Source organism: Anticarsia gemmatalis, chromosome 17 (assembly GCF_050436995.1).
Source record: "Anticarsia gemmatalis isolate Benzon Research Colony breed Stoneville strain chromosome 17, ilAntGemm2 primary, whole genome shotgun sequence".
In the NCBI taxonomy this organism is placed as follows: Eukaryota; Metazoa; Arthropoda; class Insecta; order Lepidoptera; family Erebidae; genus Anticarsia; species Anticarsia gemmatalis.
In genome coordinates, this window is record NC_134761.1 from 2,762,530 (window position 1) to 2,777,891 (window position 15,362).

Genomic DNA, 15,362 nt, shown 5'->3' on the forward strand with positions numbered 1-15,362 from the left:
GTTATCTGAATTCTGCATTCTCATTCTGAAGTCTGGTTCTGAGTTATTTTATTGTTTTCTATGAAAACGGCTCTGCCACAACCATAGAGACCGCAATATAGTACACTAATACACGTATCATATTAACTTCTGCTATCAATACGAATATGGCTCCATCTCGATTACACGTGCCTCTTCAATAACACGCTACTAAACTTCATCTTTCGCACTTTAGCTTCCAATGTTCTCTCATGTTGTAGTTTTTGCAAAGGGAAAGGCTGTCATACAAACGGTAGCGAGACTCTCTACTACTATCCACTATCGACAGCTGGCTAGCTATCGAGAAATTTTCTATGAAAATCTGATCATCGCTTCTGGCGGGCGTCGTAGGAACTATTTGCGTAGTATGTTTTAAATGTCAAACTCCCGATGCTCGACATTATCGACTAGACTGTAGAAAATCGCGCTACGGGTTTAAAGCTGTAGAAAGTCTGATACAAGCAATCACTCTCGAGTTTATCTTATTATTCATAAGAATGTATTGGAATGATCTTTAAAATAAATACGTATTGTTCCATCTCATTGTGTGAGAAAAATATTTACAAATTTATACAAACAGTCGACGAAATGTATATTTATTTACATTCAATACTGTAACGAATACATCGGATAATTGTATCGTATTTCACAACTTACAGTCACGCACTAATAGCACACCGATCACGAATCGATTTATAATCGAATAACGTTCTAAATCGTTAAAGAACTGACAGAAATGAAACATCTCTATTATAGAAATAATCGTAATACTATTATTTTATTGTGAAACTCGCAATTTTGTATAATTCACAGTGTTTTTTTCGTAACATTTTTTTTCTATTTGGTACGTATGTATTATGCGAAGTACAGTTGCTCATAATTATTTACATAAGATTGCTATCTTTTACGCAAATGTTATGATAATAATATGCGTGGTATTGTGATAAATACACATATTACTATTACGAATAAAACAACAGGTCAGGTGATTTAAAAATAAAAATATATTTTTTAATTACAAGAATAAGATTAACGGATTTGCTTGAAGCACTTTCAAAAACCATGTAGCGTAAAGGTATCAGTCCAGAAAAAGGCTTTTTGTGGTTGTGCCTACATACAAGACGGTGTCCTTTCTGGCTTTTCAATACGATGTTAAAAAGATGATTGATAAATTATGTCGTAATTTGCATTAATCTATAAACAATTTCTTATGCTATATTAACACTAAAACATGTTTATTTGTATTTGAAAACTCGGTCGTTATGTCCAATTTTTAGTTTTACCACCTGGCAACTCTACAACCATTCGTATAGGTAATTTTTACAACACATAATGGCTTTTATTTCCTAACCTTCAATTTGATAAAAGCTTCAAATCTTCTAACTTATGAAACACTTCGTGATTAATTAATGATGTTAAGAATCCATTTTGAAATAGTTATTAATATTTCTCAAACAATATTTTAGCGGTGTTGTGTATGATTAATTTTGCAAGCGTGTCTTTGCAAATGTAATGATTGACCTAGTCGATAGTTCTTTAACAATTAATTATGTGAAACAATCGCCGTTTTTTGGTGATGTAATTTTTTTTGAGAATGTATAAATTCATGAAGATATTTTTTAAGCCGCTAAAAATGTATTTCGTTTTGTAATAGTAAAATGATGAATTAATAAAAGTAAAATCGAATCAATCTTCTCGTCAAGGGTCCGTCTATCTTTAATATAATCTCATAATATTATCGTAAACTTACCTTCTTTTAGACTGGAAATTAGTTTTTTCGAGTTGTATTTTTTGGAATTATCATCTTGTAAGTCGGTTACACTTTGTTTTAGGAAGTCTATGTAGTGAGCATTATTATCACAATCATGCTTATCACAATAATTCATAGATTCATATAAAAATCGGACGGCTGCTTTGCCGCTGCTACTGAAATCAGGAAAATGATAGAGTACATCTTATTCCTAGTTAAGTGTTTGTTCTTTGAAGTTAAAATAAATAAATAATAAGCTGTTCTCAAAAATAGACTATATTAAGCAATACCCCAGTTAATAAGCAAACAGTGCGTCAATTGAACCAGATAAATACATCAATTGAATATTTGTACCGATCAAATCAATTAGCAGATTAAATAATTATCTCGTATTTAATAAATATTGACGTTTATAGATGTGATTGCTTTTTCAAGTATATTACTGATCGATGATTATAATTTCAGCTAAATGGTATAAGTACTAATGGAGATGGCATTTGGTTTTTCTTTGTTTTTTTTTTTTATATTTTTCGTTAATTGCAGTTTGATTGGACGTTGAGAAGCTGCAATACAGTTGATTGAAATAAATGGAAGTAACAGACATAATATTTTGTGAATACTGTCTGATCGTAGTTCATAATGGTCTCGTGGTGCACTCGTCAAATTGGTCTCAAAGCCACTACTAGAGAGTTGAGGAGTCGTAGATTTGATTCCTATTCGGTAAAACTATTTGTCTGATTTACAAATAGCTGTTTCGGACATGTTTGTATTCTGTCTTCTGCGACACAAGATCAATTTTAGTATGAGGTGCCCAGGCGGCTGCAAATCGCGGGATTTTCACGTTGGTAATATACATATGTATAAGGCCGATATTACACGTTGTATATTAAGTAAGTAATAGAATCTGGTCTCATCATATGTTGTAAAATAAGACACAGCTAATGACACCAAAACTAAATTCAGATCTATCCCCGTTTCGCCAATGCAACTACATCTATACGTAGTAGTAACTATTTAAATCGTATTAAACAAACTTAACAGTATATTACTTAACACTCATTTCCACAGTACAGACAAGTGGAACGAGGGCGATCTGCCTAGTTGATCTCACAAATTAACATCCGTTATAACACGACAATTATTTAATATCAACTTAAACACTTTTCTGCACGACTGTACTCTTTTGACAGGTGACATTGATGACAGCTGTCAGATGCGATTCAGAAAAAAAATCGTGAGAACCTAAAAGAAAATTACTCTAAGTAATTTCGTCTCGGAAAATACTTACTGAACGTGTTATCACAGGAGTAGGCTGAAACAATTTTTGAAAAACTGTTAATATTATTTTATTTGAAATTAATATGTTGAAGCTTTTGCAAGGCGATATTGTTGTAGTATGAGAACAAGGGCTACTATATACTTAATATAAAATTTACAGTTACTGTCCGATTAGCTGGCAACGTTCTCATTCTGGAAAAAGATAGGAGTTAGGCCTCGATTTCACCACAGTGGCCAAGTGCAGTACTTTTCATTCTAACGAAAAAAAAAAACATTCTAATTCGTTCTTCACGTACAAACTCGAAGTATTGTAATAAAACAATAGCGAGCAAACTTCCGAGCTCATGAATAATTCACACGCAATGATTTAAGAGATAGTAACCGGATTCAACCGGATACTGATGCTTTACTTGATAACCCGTCAACAGAGTCTTTGATGATAACTCACTTAAAAGAACTATATGCCGACAGCGATTTCGAAAAGGGTTTGTTTAGCTTCAAGCTTGTTTGATTGTAATGCTTAAGGTTACCTCCGTGGCCCAGTGGTAAAATAAGGTGTATGTAAAGGTTCAATTTCCAACGCTGAATAAAAAATGTTTTATGCTTAGAACGTTGTTTCGGGTTTAAGTCGTGGTCGTTGTTTGTAGAAGTCTCCACAATGATTAGAGCAACGTTCAAGAAGCTATTTTTTCTAGATATAATGAATTGTTATCAAAAATATTTAGATATTTACAGGACTTCAACGACGATTGTGTTGTGTTCAGGACGATTGCGTCAACTATGTTTGATAAATTGAAAATATAAACATATTGTAAAAAGCTGAAAGATAAAAAAAAAACAATCCTAATTAAACAAAACACAAAGAACGTACAAAGTTATCCATCGTACAATTGAATGAATTACTCAAAACGATAATATCTCTCAGTGCAATATGGAAACAATGAGTGTGGCTTCTACAACTATTACGTAACTTAATTGACTCTCAGATAGAGATGCTATGATGTTTGAGCGAAAACATCGATGCTCAGTCAACTTGGGTAACTTAGATTCATTTGGGTAACATTGAACGGGGGAATTTGAACTAGTTTAGATATTTTTTTCATATGAAACCAACACAATTGATGAAGATTTATTTTAGTTTTGCAAACTTTCATGTTACCCAAATGATTCAAAGTTACCCAAGTTGACTGTATAGCTAAACTCCGATTTGATCTTTGTACAAATAACGTTTTAAATCGATTCAATTCGTTCAACTTCAAACCTGCGTTCAATCATGCGCTAGTTTGGAACTTAAGAGTTTTCCACATCAGTTCGAATAAGTATCGCGATTCTCTATAGTCTGTACTATCGAGTATCGACAGTTAGACATTGGGTATTAGGTAACTAGGTTCTAGACAAGAGGTACTACAGAAATAGTTCCTGCGGCGCCCACTAGAGGCGCTGATCAGATTTCTATACAAAATTTGACGATAGCTAGCCGGTTGCCGACAATCGAATTCTGTTCTTTCTAAGGTAAAATATGGGCGTTTTTAAAAACAGTTTGCCATGTTTTACGTATCGATATCGATATTATTAATTCCGATATTCCCATCTCTACTCTCAGATAAATTGCTGAAAACCTTGGCTGCTCGCCGCGTGTGAGTAGAGATCTCGTAGACTGCATGTGAATTTATACAAAATAGCTTTTGTTTTAAATATTTTCTGAATGGATGGAGTAGACAATGTCTTCAATGAGACTTTGTTTCTGAATTTCCTGAATATAAATTCAAATGTGAAGATGGTTTAAATATAAAAGGTATGATTTGTCAAGCACGCTTAAGAAGTTCGACGGATTTACCTTATCCTTTCAAGATATGATAAAATTAATCGTGGTTCCCTCATGTAAATGTCTTCCACCAGTATTGAACCCCACCAGAAGTTCTTATTATCTTTCTCTCTTTCTCTGCTTCAGGTTTTGAGCTCTTCCTTAGATAGTGTCCCGTCTAAACAAGAGTTCCCGTGATCTTTTGTTACAGTTGTAAATATATTTTTGTTTGTCGTAGGGTGGAGGGCGCCCCGAGTGCTCGCCGGCGGCCGGGTGCGCGTGCGGCGGCCGGCGCTCCGCCCCCGCGCCGCCCGCGCCCCACCCGCTGCGCGCGCTCGAGGACATGCCGCCGCCCCTGCTCAGGTAACCACCACCACCAGGCTGCACTCTTCAAATCATCAATCATTAACCTTTTCATTGCTGGAAATATGACTTTCGCAAAATAATAATCTGCACAACTGCATATTAATTTTTAAAAAAGATGTTAATTCCGTCCGTCTGTCACTAATTCACAAGAAGATGTTAATTTGATTAGATTCTGATGAAAGTCATTGTCTAGAGACCCAGCCGTCTGTTTGTGTCTGATGTCAACATCTGATAGAACCATAAATAAATCCATGTCGGATTAGATATTCTGTTGGTTAAAACCATCCTCCAGGACTAAAACATGCAACGAAAAATTACTGATATTAGTCACGTGGAGACACAAAAGGTATGTGGTTACAAAATATGGACAAATTTTTAAACAATAACCTGCATCCAGGAATCACTCTGATTCATCACGGACCCTCTTAACTTTGCAAATCATCTGTCATTTAAAAGACCACCTTATGTTTTAGGTGTAGGGTTCAATTTGCTATGAGCGAGGAGTCAGGTCGATGACTTAAAGAAATTTTGCATTCACAACTCGTTTTATTCACATTAGATATTAGTTGTGAAGCTACTTAATGTTTTCTAAGTACTTTAACATCGCGCCAAGAACATACTGATATATTTTGAACAATTTCCAATTTTCTTACAAATGCGGAGATGTTGAGAGATGGGAGATGTCCTTGTAAGCTATTTAAGATTTTTTAGTGTTACATTATCACATAATGGTCGAGCTTAAAACAATTTAAGCCCAATTTTTTAGTCTTCTTATTTTTCTAGCCTAATACGCAAGTCTGCTTGACGCTGAACTACCCAAAACTTCATTGTGCTTTTGCTGTACAATATTTCATTATGAAATGAAAAAAAAAAATATATATCCTGCTCTGATTCGCAGGTCAAATCCTCTGTACACTGAGGAGGAGGAACAAGAGGTAGTGATAATCGTTGACTCGCTGGAGGAGGTGCCCGAGCCTGAGGGGCCGGAGCCGCCGCGGACGCCGCGAAGAGCACCTTCTACCTCATCAGGTAATGAGAGAAAATATTTAAAGACTATCACTGATTTGCCCTTGCTCGTTCTGAATATCTATGCTACACCGTTATGATTCAGAAATAATAATCTTGTAGCGCCTAAAACTGTGTCTTAAATCGTTGTCGCCACAAAAACATACTTTTGGTCATATGGTCGTAGATTCTCTAGTCTCTAACGTCATACTCTTCTTTAGAGACAAGAGAATCTACTTCAGCAGTTCAAGAAGGTTGCAAGATCCTACGTTGGAAAATGCGTTGTTAGGTTTTTATTTTTTTTGTATTCCCACTGACCTACTGTTTGGCGAAGGCCTATCCTATACAGAACCGAATGCTGATACATTAGTCTTTAAAAAGGTAAACAAAATTAAAATAATCTAACTAAATCTTGTAATAATCGGCATCTTGTAAAGGTTACGGCAGCGGCGGCGGCAGCCACGGCCGGGTGTCCCCCAACTTACCAAAGAGCGAGCAGTTCGAGCCGCGGCTCAGCGACTCGGACAAGCACGATGGATCTCACACCACCTCTGACTCCGACACCAGCCCCGTCTGCACGCTCAGCAGGAGCTTGAAGGAAGATATCAGATCTTGTCTTGGAGTATGCAGGTTTGGAACAGTTTCAAAATGTTTGTTTTTAATGAAACTGCTTGATTGAAAGCCTAGGCGCACCTGGTGGCAAGGGTTCGATTCTTTAAAGGAATATAATATAAGAGGCAATTTTATAAATCAACTGTGAAGTTCTAAGTAGCTATCGACTTTTTTTTATTCAAAAAACAATTTAACATTTTAGCGACTGACACCATTATTCATCAGAAAAAAGTAAATTGAACTTTATCCTCTAACCTATATACGTCCATCAAAAACACTTCAAACACAATCTCATACCCAGATGGGAGAAAGACGTGGGCGAAGTCGTAGAAGCCGCAGTCCGTGGCGCGGGCGGCATAAGCGCGGCACGTGCTCGTCTCCACGCGGCACTCCTGGCGCTGCACGAACCTCCTCCTCGGCTGCCCAACCGCGGCCCGTCCCTGCCGTACTGCGGGCCCGGCGTCAGGCCAGGAGATGTTACCATGATGCCGAAGAACACTGAAATGTCTTTACTGGTAAGTGCTCTTCTAGTTATTGTTAACCCTTTGACCGCTACGGCCGGCTATACACTCATACGCAAATTTTTTGTCGATATTTGTTGACGAAAGCGTCGTGAGCACGTTCTGATTTGTCGAGCATAGCCGACCGTGGCGGTCAAACGGTTATAATTTGCCGGAGGTATAGACATAAAAATTGACAATTGTTTTAAATTAATTGAAATATGTGTATAGAATTGTTTTTGCATTTGATTTTCAATTTAAAATACGTACGTAACTGTCATAATTTGTAACATATACGTTCGTAACCAATTCAAACCTTCAAAGGTACCTGCTTATCATCAATACGGTCATGTGGCAACAAGATCTTATAGCAATTAGAGACTATTTGTAGGTGTATTAGTGCATTTATTAAAATGGGTTCTCATGGCCTCTACCTATTGTTTAGGGGCAGACTGTTGGTAATGAAAATGACAGTTGTCGACACAGCGGATATATCTTTGATATAGAAAAATGTTTAAGAAGGAAACTTTTGACACCTTTGGAGACAGCCTTCTAAAACTCAATCAAAATACCTCCATATTTAATTAAATCAAATGTCTGAATATTAACTACAATTAATTGAATTAGCTGCGAACCTCATCACAGTTTTACGGCATTAACATATCCACAGAACTGAGGTCTTTTTGCCAACAGTTTTCACAACACGGCCTTAATAAACTTTGCTGAGATTGCACATTTTATTTTTATTACGCTCGTTAACCCTCGAGATCTTATTAGCGCTATTAATGTAAAACTATATGTAGAAGGACTATGGATTTGTGAAAATGTGGGATAAACACCGATATCAATATTAAAATATCTCTACACTAAGAATTGTATTCTAAACCTTATTGGTTCTATGTTTCTGCGTGATAGCTGAGTGGTATAAGTTGGTAGCTCCTAAGCCAGTTGTCGAGGATTTGTACCCGAGGCAACATCAATGACTTTTCGAAGTTAGGGATGTATTAGAAATAATTATCATTTGTTTAAACGGTGAAGAAAGTCAACGTGATGCAACCCTGCATGTCTGAGGGTTCTTTAGAACCGCTCTCGAAGGTAAGCAGAGTCCCAAACCTGCACTTGGAGAGTGTGGTTTAACCCATCCCTCATATCGGGAGAAGACTCTTGCCCAGCAGTGGGATATTAATGGGTTAAATAATGCTTAGTTGATTAGTATGGGACTATAAACACCTACATTCTACCTCATTAAAAACCCATCGAGTACACGGAAGCTTAATAAGTCAAATAACAACATGTTTTTATTATTAAATAATAGTTGAAGAGTTCCCAAGTGCTCTTAACGTCGATATATCAGCCACGACCTTAGTCGCCACTTGACTTGAAATATTTATTGTAAGACTAATGTTTAATGATTTGCAAATGTCGAATGACAATGTATTTTGTTATTATTTACTTTCGTCTTTTTGAAACATTCTTCAGTTTAAAATCTTTCAAAACGTTCTGCTACTAGGAATATAGATATTACGTTGGATAGAAGATCTTTAGCAACCTTTGTTAGGCAGTTCTCTTTTCTGGAAACGAAATGTTTAGCCCAAATATTTAATAAAGTGCTTGAGTGTAAGATGCAGTCGAAAAATGTATTTAACGGTGAGCTGGGGGGCTATCACGTATCTCATTTGACAACTATTTGAAAGCCACTACGCTGTACATTGTTTTCTCCCTTAGATCATCGTGATTAACATGTTACTTCAAAGCAGCAATGTACTGAACAGTGACCATCAATTTGACATATACTAGCTGTCAACTGAGTTACGTGATAAGCCCGCTGTTTGGTACAACTACTTTATTTAGGAAACATACAGAATTATTAATTTTAATCAAGATCAATTGCACATGCCAAGGCTCATTCCATAGTTGCCGGACTATAGCAAACGTAACGTTCGTTTACAATACTAATTTACTGTATTTTTGTACTACAAAACAGGTGGTAATTAATTAATTTATCATACGGAATTTTGACAGTTGTTTTCATTCATCTGCTATCACTTTATATGGTATAAAAATAATACGTCACATATAAGCAGTGAAAGCTTAGTCTTCGATTAAAACTAGGAATATCTATTAACACACGTATCAACTGGTAACCCTATTCCCACTGGAGTGAAAAGATGCAAATCACTTGGAATCACTTCATCACTACATTGTTACATTGAGTGAAGGAAGTTATACATATGTTAAGTTCGTTATAAATGAATATAAAAACAGTTTTGTAGTTATGTCTATTTTATATGTAACCAGTTAAAGACCGATTTTTCCTTCATTTCCCGATTTTCTTTAAAAATAAACTATTTTTATATAATTGTTGGACAAGGAATTATTTCCAGCGCGAGGGAAGAGTTCGGTATTAGGTCTACCTACTTGACTAAGTGAGAGTCGGAGACTTTAAATCCTTTCCAAACTATTTTTAGGTACTCTCCAGCATACAAGTTTTCCTTTACCGTTAAAAACGAGAGATAATATTTAAATATCTAATACATACATAACTTAAAAAAGTCATTGCACTGGGTAAATCCCTCGACCATTTACGTGGGAGGCGAATGATTAGACCATTCAACTGCCATTGCTTTCTATCCTACCTCCAATAGTGTCTAGAAATTTTAGCACCTAATAATTTTAGTGTGTTGTTTCGGGTAGAAGACCATACTACTATCACAGCTCTATATTCAAATGCTTAGATTCCTTACAAATCTTAGCACTAATATTGTACCGTAACTTGTCCTAATTTCCAGATTTCATTTCATTACACAAGAAGTACATACTCTCTGTAAATGAAACAACAATAGTCAATAAATAAATCATTATTGTCACAATTTCCTTGGATCTTCACGCACATCTACAACCAATTTAATACTTAACACTAATTATTTCAATCTGCCACGCAAACGTTTTTAAATGACTGTGCATGTTTAACTAAGCTGTTAGTTTGTATAGCATGGAAATAATGCATAGATGAAGCTCTGAATGTCACTCTCCTTTTTAACCTACTTCAAAAGGAGGAGGTTCTCAATTCAACTACATTTTTTATCTATAGCCTCACGCCTGTCATCGTCTGTTTTATACTGTACGTAGATATTAATAAAATGCTCCGCATTTCGCTACTTGCAATGATATTCCCACGTGGGTAATTGGAAGCGAGCCTTATTCCACTGTATGTATCAAAAAACATAATGAAAATGTAACGTGCTGTCACGAAAATGATGGGTCAAATATTGTTTGTTATTTTGATTTGGGAACTTTTTACAGCGCAGAGCTCAAATAAACTCAAAATTAAATATCTATGAAAAAAAATATCACGCAAATGACGTCACAAGATGTATTATATCTGTTCAATTAACTGTTTTAATGGCATCTTTGTAACATAAACTACAATACAATAATGGAGTGATTGACTGACGTTTACAAGTGGCTGTCCAATTATGGAGCTTAAATATCAAGTGCTATTATATAAAATAACAAACGTTTGTTAAATTCCATCTCGAAATCCAGTGATAGGCATATCTAAGCAATCGCTTCCCACGCAAGTGACGAAAGGTTCAACGTAAGACAACACACCAATTAGTCCATTCAAGTTACATTTATAGTTTTTCAAAGGACGACGCTGTAACCTTGAAAAAAAGGATAAGGGTGGCGACCACACAAATTAAAACTTAAGTTTTTATTGACCCATAAAAATAACAAGCTGAGGCCTAAAAAATTTACTAACACTTAGGTAACATTTTAAATTAACTAGACAGTTCCCGTGACCAGAATGCTGGCATTTTCTTGGGACAAAGGTTAAGCATTGCCATACAACGTGGCAATGCTGCCAGCATTCTGGGAACGTTCCCGTTGGACAGCGATGTGGAGGAGTAAGTACTACGACGCGTAGCGCGCCTCCTTTCTTTTATATTCTTAATTTTTTTTTAGTTTTAATTTTAATAATTTAATGTAAATATTTAGTTATATAAGTTTTCTACTGTATAATATGTAATAAAATTCTATTGTTAGCAATAAAGCATTATGTTTTGTATGTATATAAAAAAAAAAACTAGAAAATGATGATAGAATTGATTAGAAATAATTATCACTTGCAAAGGCTAAAGGAAAGTATTATGATAAACCTGGCATGCTGAGAGTTCTTCAAAACAGTTCTTGAAAGGATGCAAAGTTCTCAACTCGGCAGACGTGGGGGCTTTAAGGCCTCTCCTTACTTCATTCCGAGAAGAGAACCTTGTCCAACAATTGGACAGGAATATTGTTATTCTAGCTGTGGAACAGTACAAGGAGAATTTAATTTATAGAAATTGTATAGTATGTATTGCAGTCCTGTATGACAGGATGTATTGATGTGAATGAGGCAATGGAAGTTTGTAAGGATCGTACCTAGCTTTTCATTCATCGCTTTTTCGGTCTCTGCCTACTACTATGGAACAAAGCGTGATTTATGTATGTATGTATAAAAAAAGTAACAAAATTAAACAAAGTCTTTAAAGTCGAAGTATTTTGTTCGGTACAAGGAACAAAACTATTGTTGCTAAGTTCCGTTGATATAATGAATCAATATAGAACGGTATCGGTGAGAAACTGGGGGCATACTAAGTGGCGATGTGGTTGCGAATATTAAAGTGAGTGCCAAACTGCCAACTCGGTCATTGCTGCGTGTGCTCATGTCATATTAAATAGAGTTAGTGCGGGTTTACATGGCTAGAAAAATGTAGCCGAAGGAAATGGGAGTATCGAGGGTGGAGGGTGTAGTACAATCATATTTCGGGAAGAGACTCGTACTCTGTAGCGGGGCAATAATAATTAATTATATAAAGTATAAGTTGCTACCTTCCACGCAAGTGCAGTTGCAGGTCTGAACCCGAGGCAACACGCCAATAACTTTTCGAAGTTATGTGTGTATTAGAAAATTAAATAATTACCTTGTTCCAACGGTTAAGGAAATCATCGTGATGCAACCTTGAATGCTTGAAAGTTCTTTAGAACAGTTCTTGAAGGTATCAAAGTTCCCAACCCGCATTTGGCCAGCGTGGCGGACCCTTCCCTCTTTACGGGAGGAGACCCTTGCCTAGCAGTGGGACAGTAATGGGTTAAATTTATTATTATTATCTTCTAATAAGCGCGGGCAGAGTTTCAGAGACTAAAGAACAAGGATACGTCTATTCTAATTTACAATGGATATAAAAATGATGAAATAAGTTTCATGGCATCTAATTCATTGCTTTCTAAAAGAGAATGGTTCGCAATCCCTTTTAATTTAGTTTTTTGAGAAAATAGTATAAAAAAGTAATGATGATATTTTCTTAGGACATACATTTCGTTGTCTTCCTTTTACCTAGAGACGGACTTAGAAGGTGCCCGAAAGATTTCGGAGCTGAAAATTATCTTGCATTTTACTTGTTTCTAAGAGTAGCCTACTCTAAGTTTTAATTGCACATAATTCAGTAATTATGACCTATTAAAAGTATAATGGTAAACTCAAGGTTACCACCGTATGTTATTTTATAACATATAAGTTCAATCAAAGGGCATCAGCAGGAAGTAATCACACTATCTATTGTATTATAGACATTAATTGCATAGGAATTACGCACTATATATTCTTTAGTGCGTATTATCTTGCAATTTAAATGCCTTATTTGATTATACTCACACGGTCTTTTGTGAAGAGAAAAAACTGAAACAGATAAGTCAACATTCAGAATAAATTCACCGTCATTCCATTCATATGTTTCTTAGTTAGACTGAAACTCATGAAAGAAAAGCATCGTATAGGTAAAAATAATAATTTATCTTAAATTAAATAGAAGAAAATATATTTTTCTTTGCCGACAGGCGGCGTGGTCTGCGTGCTCACGATCCTAAATATTTTCTTTGGATATAATCTAAGAATCACCGATACCTAACAACAAATTTCAAATGAAATGGTTCAGTTGTTTAGCCTTGAAAGCGTAAAAGACAAACAGACAAAGCTATTTTCTTTAATGTTAAAGTTATACCTGTCTCCATGTGAACCTAATTTTATTCGTCATTATTACTTCACAATAGACAAGACTCCATTAATATTGTATTATTTTTGGTATTCTCCATACAAATGATGTCATGGTTTAATTGATGACCAATAGAACAGCCATTTGTGACATACGTGAGTAGGCTTACAAAAATACGTCTTAGCCATGTTTTACCTATACAATGACATATCCACGGTTTAGATATAATATTAGGTCGGGGAAAAAGTCTTTTCACATTATAGTATGTAGGAACTTGTAATAAAATCTTTTCTCTACCCAAAAAAGCTCGATATTTGGGTACCTCACGAGCTCACTGAAAGAAACATAATGAACCGTGTACTCATTTGTGATTCTTGAAGCTAAAGAGATTTTATTACAAGTTCATACACACTATAATGCAAAAGACTTTTTCCCCGACCTAATACATACAGTTAATGTGTGTACCCTAAAGCCTAAGTTTAACTGCTAGTAAGTTAAGAAACACTATGTACATATATTCATAAATATTAGATAATTTATCAATCAGCCTTGATATTTGTATGTTTGTAAACGTTTTGTATGTTTGTAACATCTTGAATAATAATGTATCGCTCACTGATCTTTATCTACATTTGTGTCTTAACAACTCAGGCTAAAAACCGTCCAATAACGCTTACTCGCTTTTGCTCTTATATTTTATTATATTCTTTTATACTTGCCTTTTTTACAAATTTCTCCTATATCGGTTCTGCCGTTTTGGCTTGATAACCATATAACTGAGTTATCAGGCTATTTTAAGGTTTTTTACAACATGTTTAATTACATACCTACTTTTCCTTTTGGGGTTCTGTGTTTCCTACAGAGATATAGGTCTAGATTTAAAATATTTCTGTGTCCAACTAAAGTTTGGAAATACCATAAAACGCTTAAAAAAAATCTCTTTTAAGAATTGCAGAAAAATAAACTTTAGCAAATATATTTCACTCGTATTACATTAAAAACGTTATAATTGTTATGTTACGGTAATAGCTCGTAACATGTTATAACGTATCATAACTACATACAGCTGTACACATAATACTTTCACCAAAAACACGCGCTACTCCTAGTACGAAACATTAGAAAAAAAAAACGTTATGTGCATTCTTGGAGTAAAGAGGACGGATCGCGTCCGGAACTCTTCACTACGCTCCAAAACGCGTATTACCGATGTGGGCAAACAAACCGCCAGGCTAAAGTGGAATTGGGCCGGACATGTTCACCGGATGCACCCTGAGAGATGGGCTAATATAGCCACGAAGTGGGTGCCACAAGATGGTCGGCGGCAACGGGGAAGGCCCAAACGGAGATGGCGGGACGACATAGACGCGTTCCTGGAAGATTGGCCGGAAGCAGCAAGCGACCGAGGGGTCTGGAAGTCTAGGGGAGAGGCCTTTGCTCAGCAGTGGGACACAGAAACAGGCTAGATAAAAAAAAAAAAAAAATGTTCATCTAATTACTTGTACACTTTTGATATATTTTTTGTACATATAATTTGCTGTATTGTATATTTACATTCTATAGTTGAGTAGCCGAAGTAGAGTTTGGAGGCCCTTACGTCTCTGTGTTTTCAAGGGCCCGTAAACAGTAGGTTTCCGTTGTTGTCAATTGTAAATCTTCGGACGGCTAGAACCACTTCGATGGATTCCGTCACGGATGTCCTCCCGAAATGAGAAAGCTTGGCCTTGAGTCCTCCAGTCAACGCATCCCTTCTGTACTACTTCAAGAACGCTCTAGTTTGTAACATTTCCGTTTAGCATTTTCTTTCAATGTTATTCACTTGTAAAACAGGGATAATTCGGTGATATTAGCAGTGACTATGCTATAAACTAATTTATTAAGGGAATGACAATTATACAAAAAAACTTCCTTTTTCAGAAGGAACCACGCAGGCTAATCAATATTTATCCGTAGGATTTCATACTGGCCTAAATGTAATCAATAGAAAAAATAATCTA

General features: G+C 35.7%; 1 protein-coding gene across 1 annotated transcript in view; it reads left to right on the forward strand.

The window, feature by feature from the left end:
- The window catches only part of LOC142979965 (uncharacterized), a 58,214-nt gene that overhangs the window by 17,690 nt on the left and 25,162 nt on the right, over nucleotides 1-15,362 (forward strand). The window contains exons 2-5 of the mRNA XM_076125212.1: nucleotides 5,089-5,213; nucleotides 6,115-6,245; nucleotides 6,659-6,851; nucleotides 7,135-7,348. Of these exons, the coding sequence (XP_075981327.1) occupies nucleotides 5,194-5,213; nucleotides 6,115-6,245; nucleotides 6,659-6,851; nucleotides 7,135-7,348 (558 nt within the window). The 5' untranslated portion in view covers nucleotides 5,089-5,193. The remainder of the gene's footprint in view (nucleotides 1-5,088; nucleotides 5,214-6,114; nucleotides 6,246-6,658; nucleotides 6,852-7,134; nucleotides 7,349-15,362) is intronic.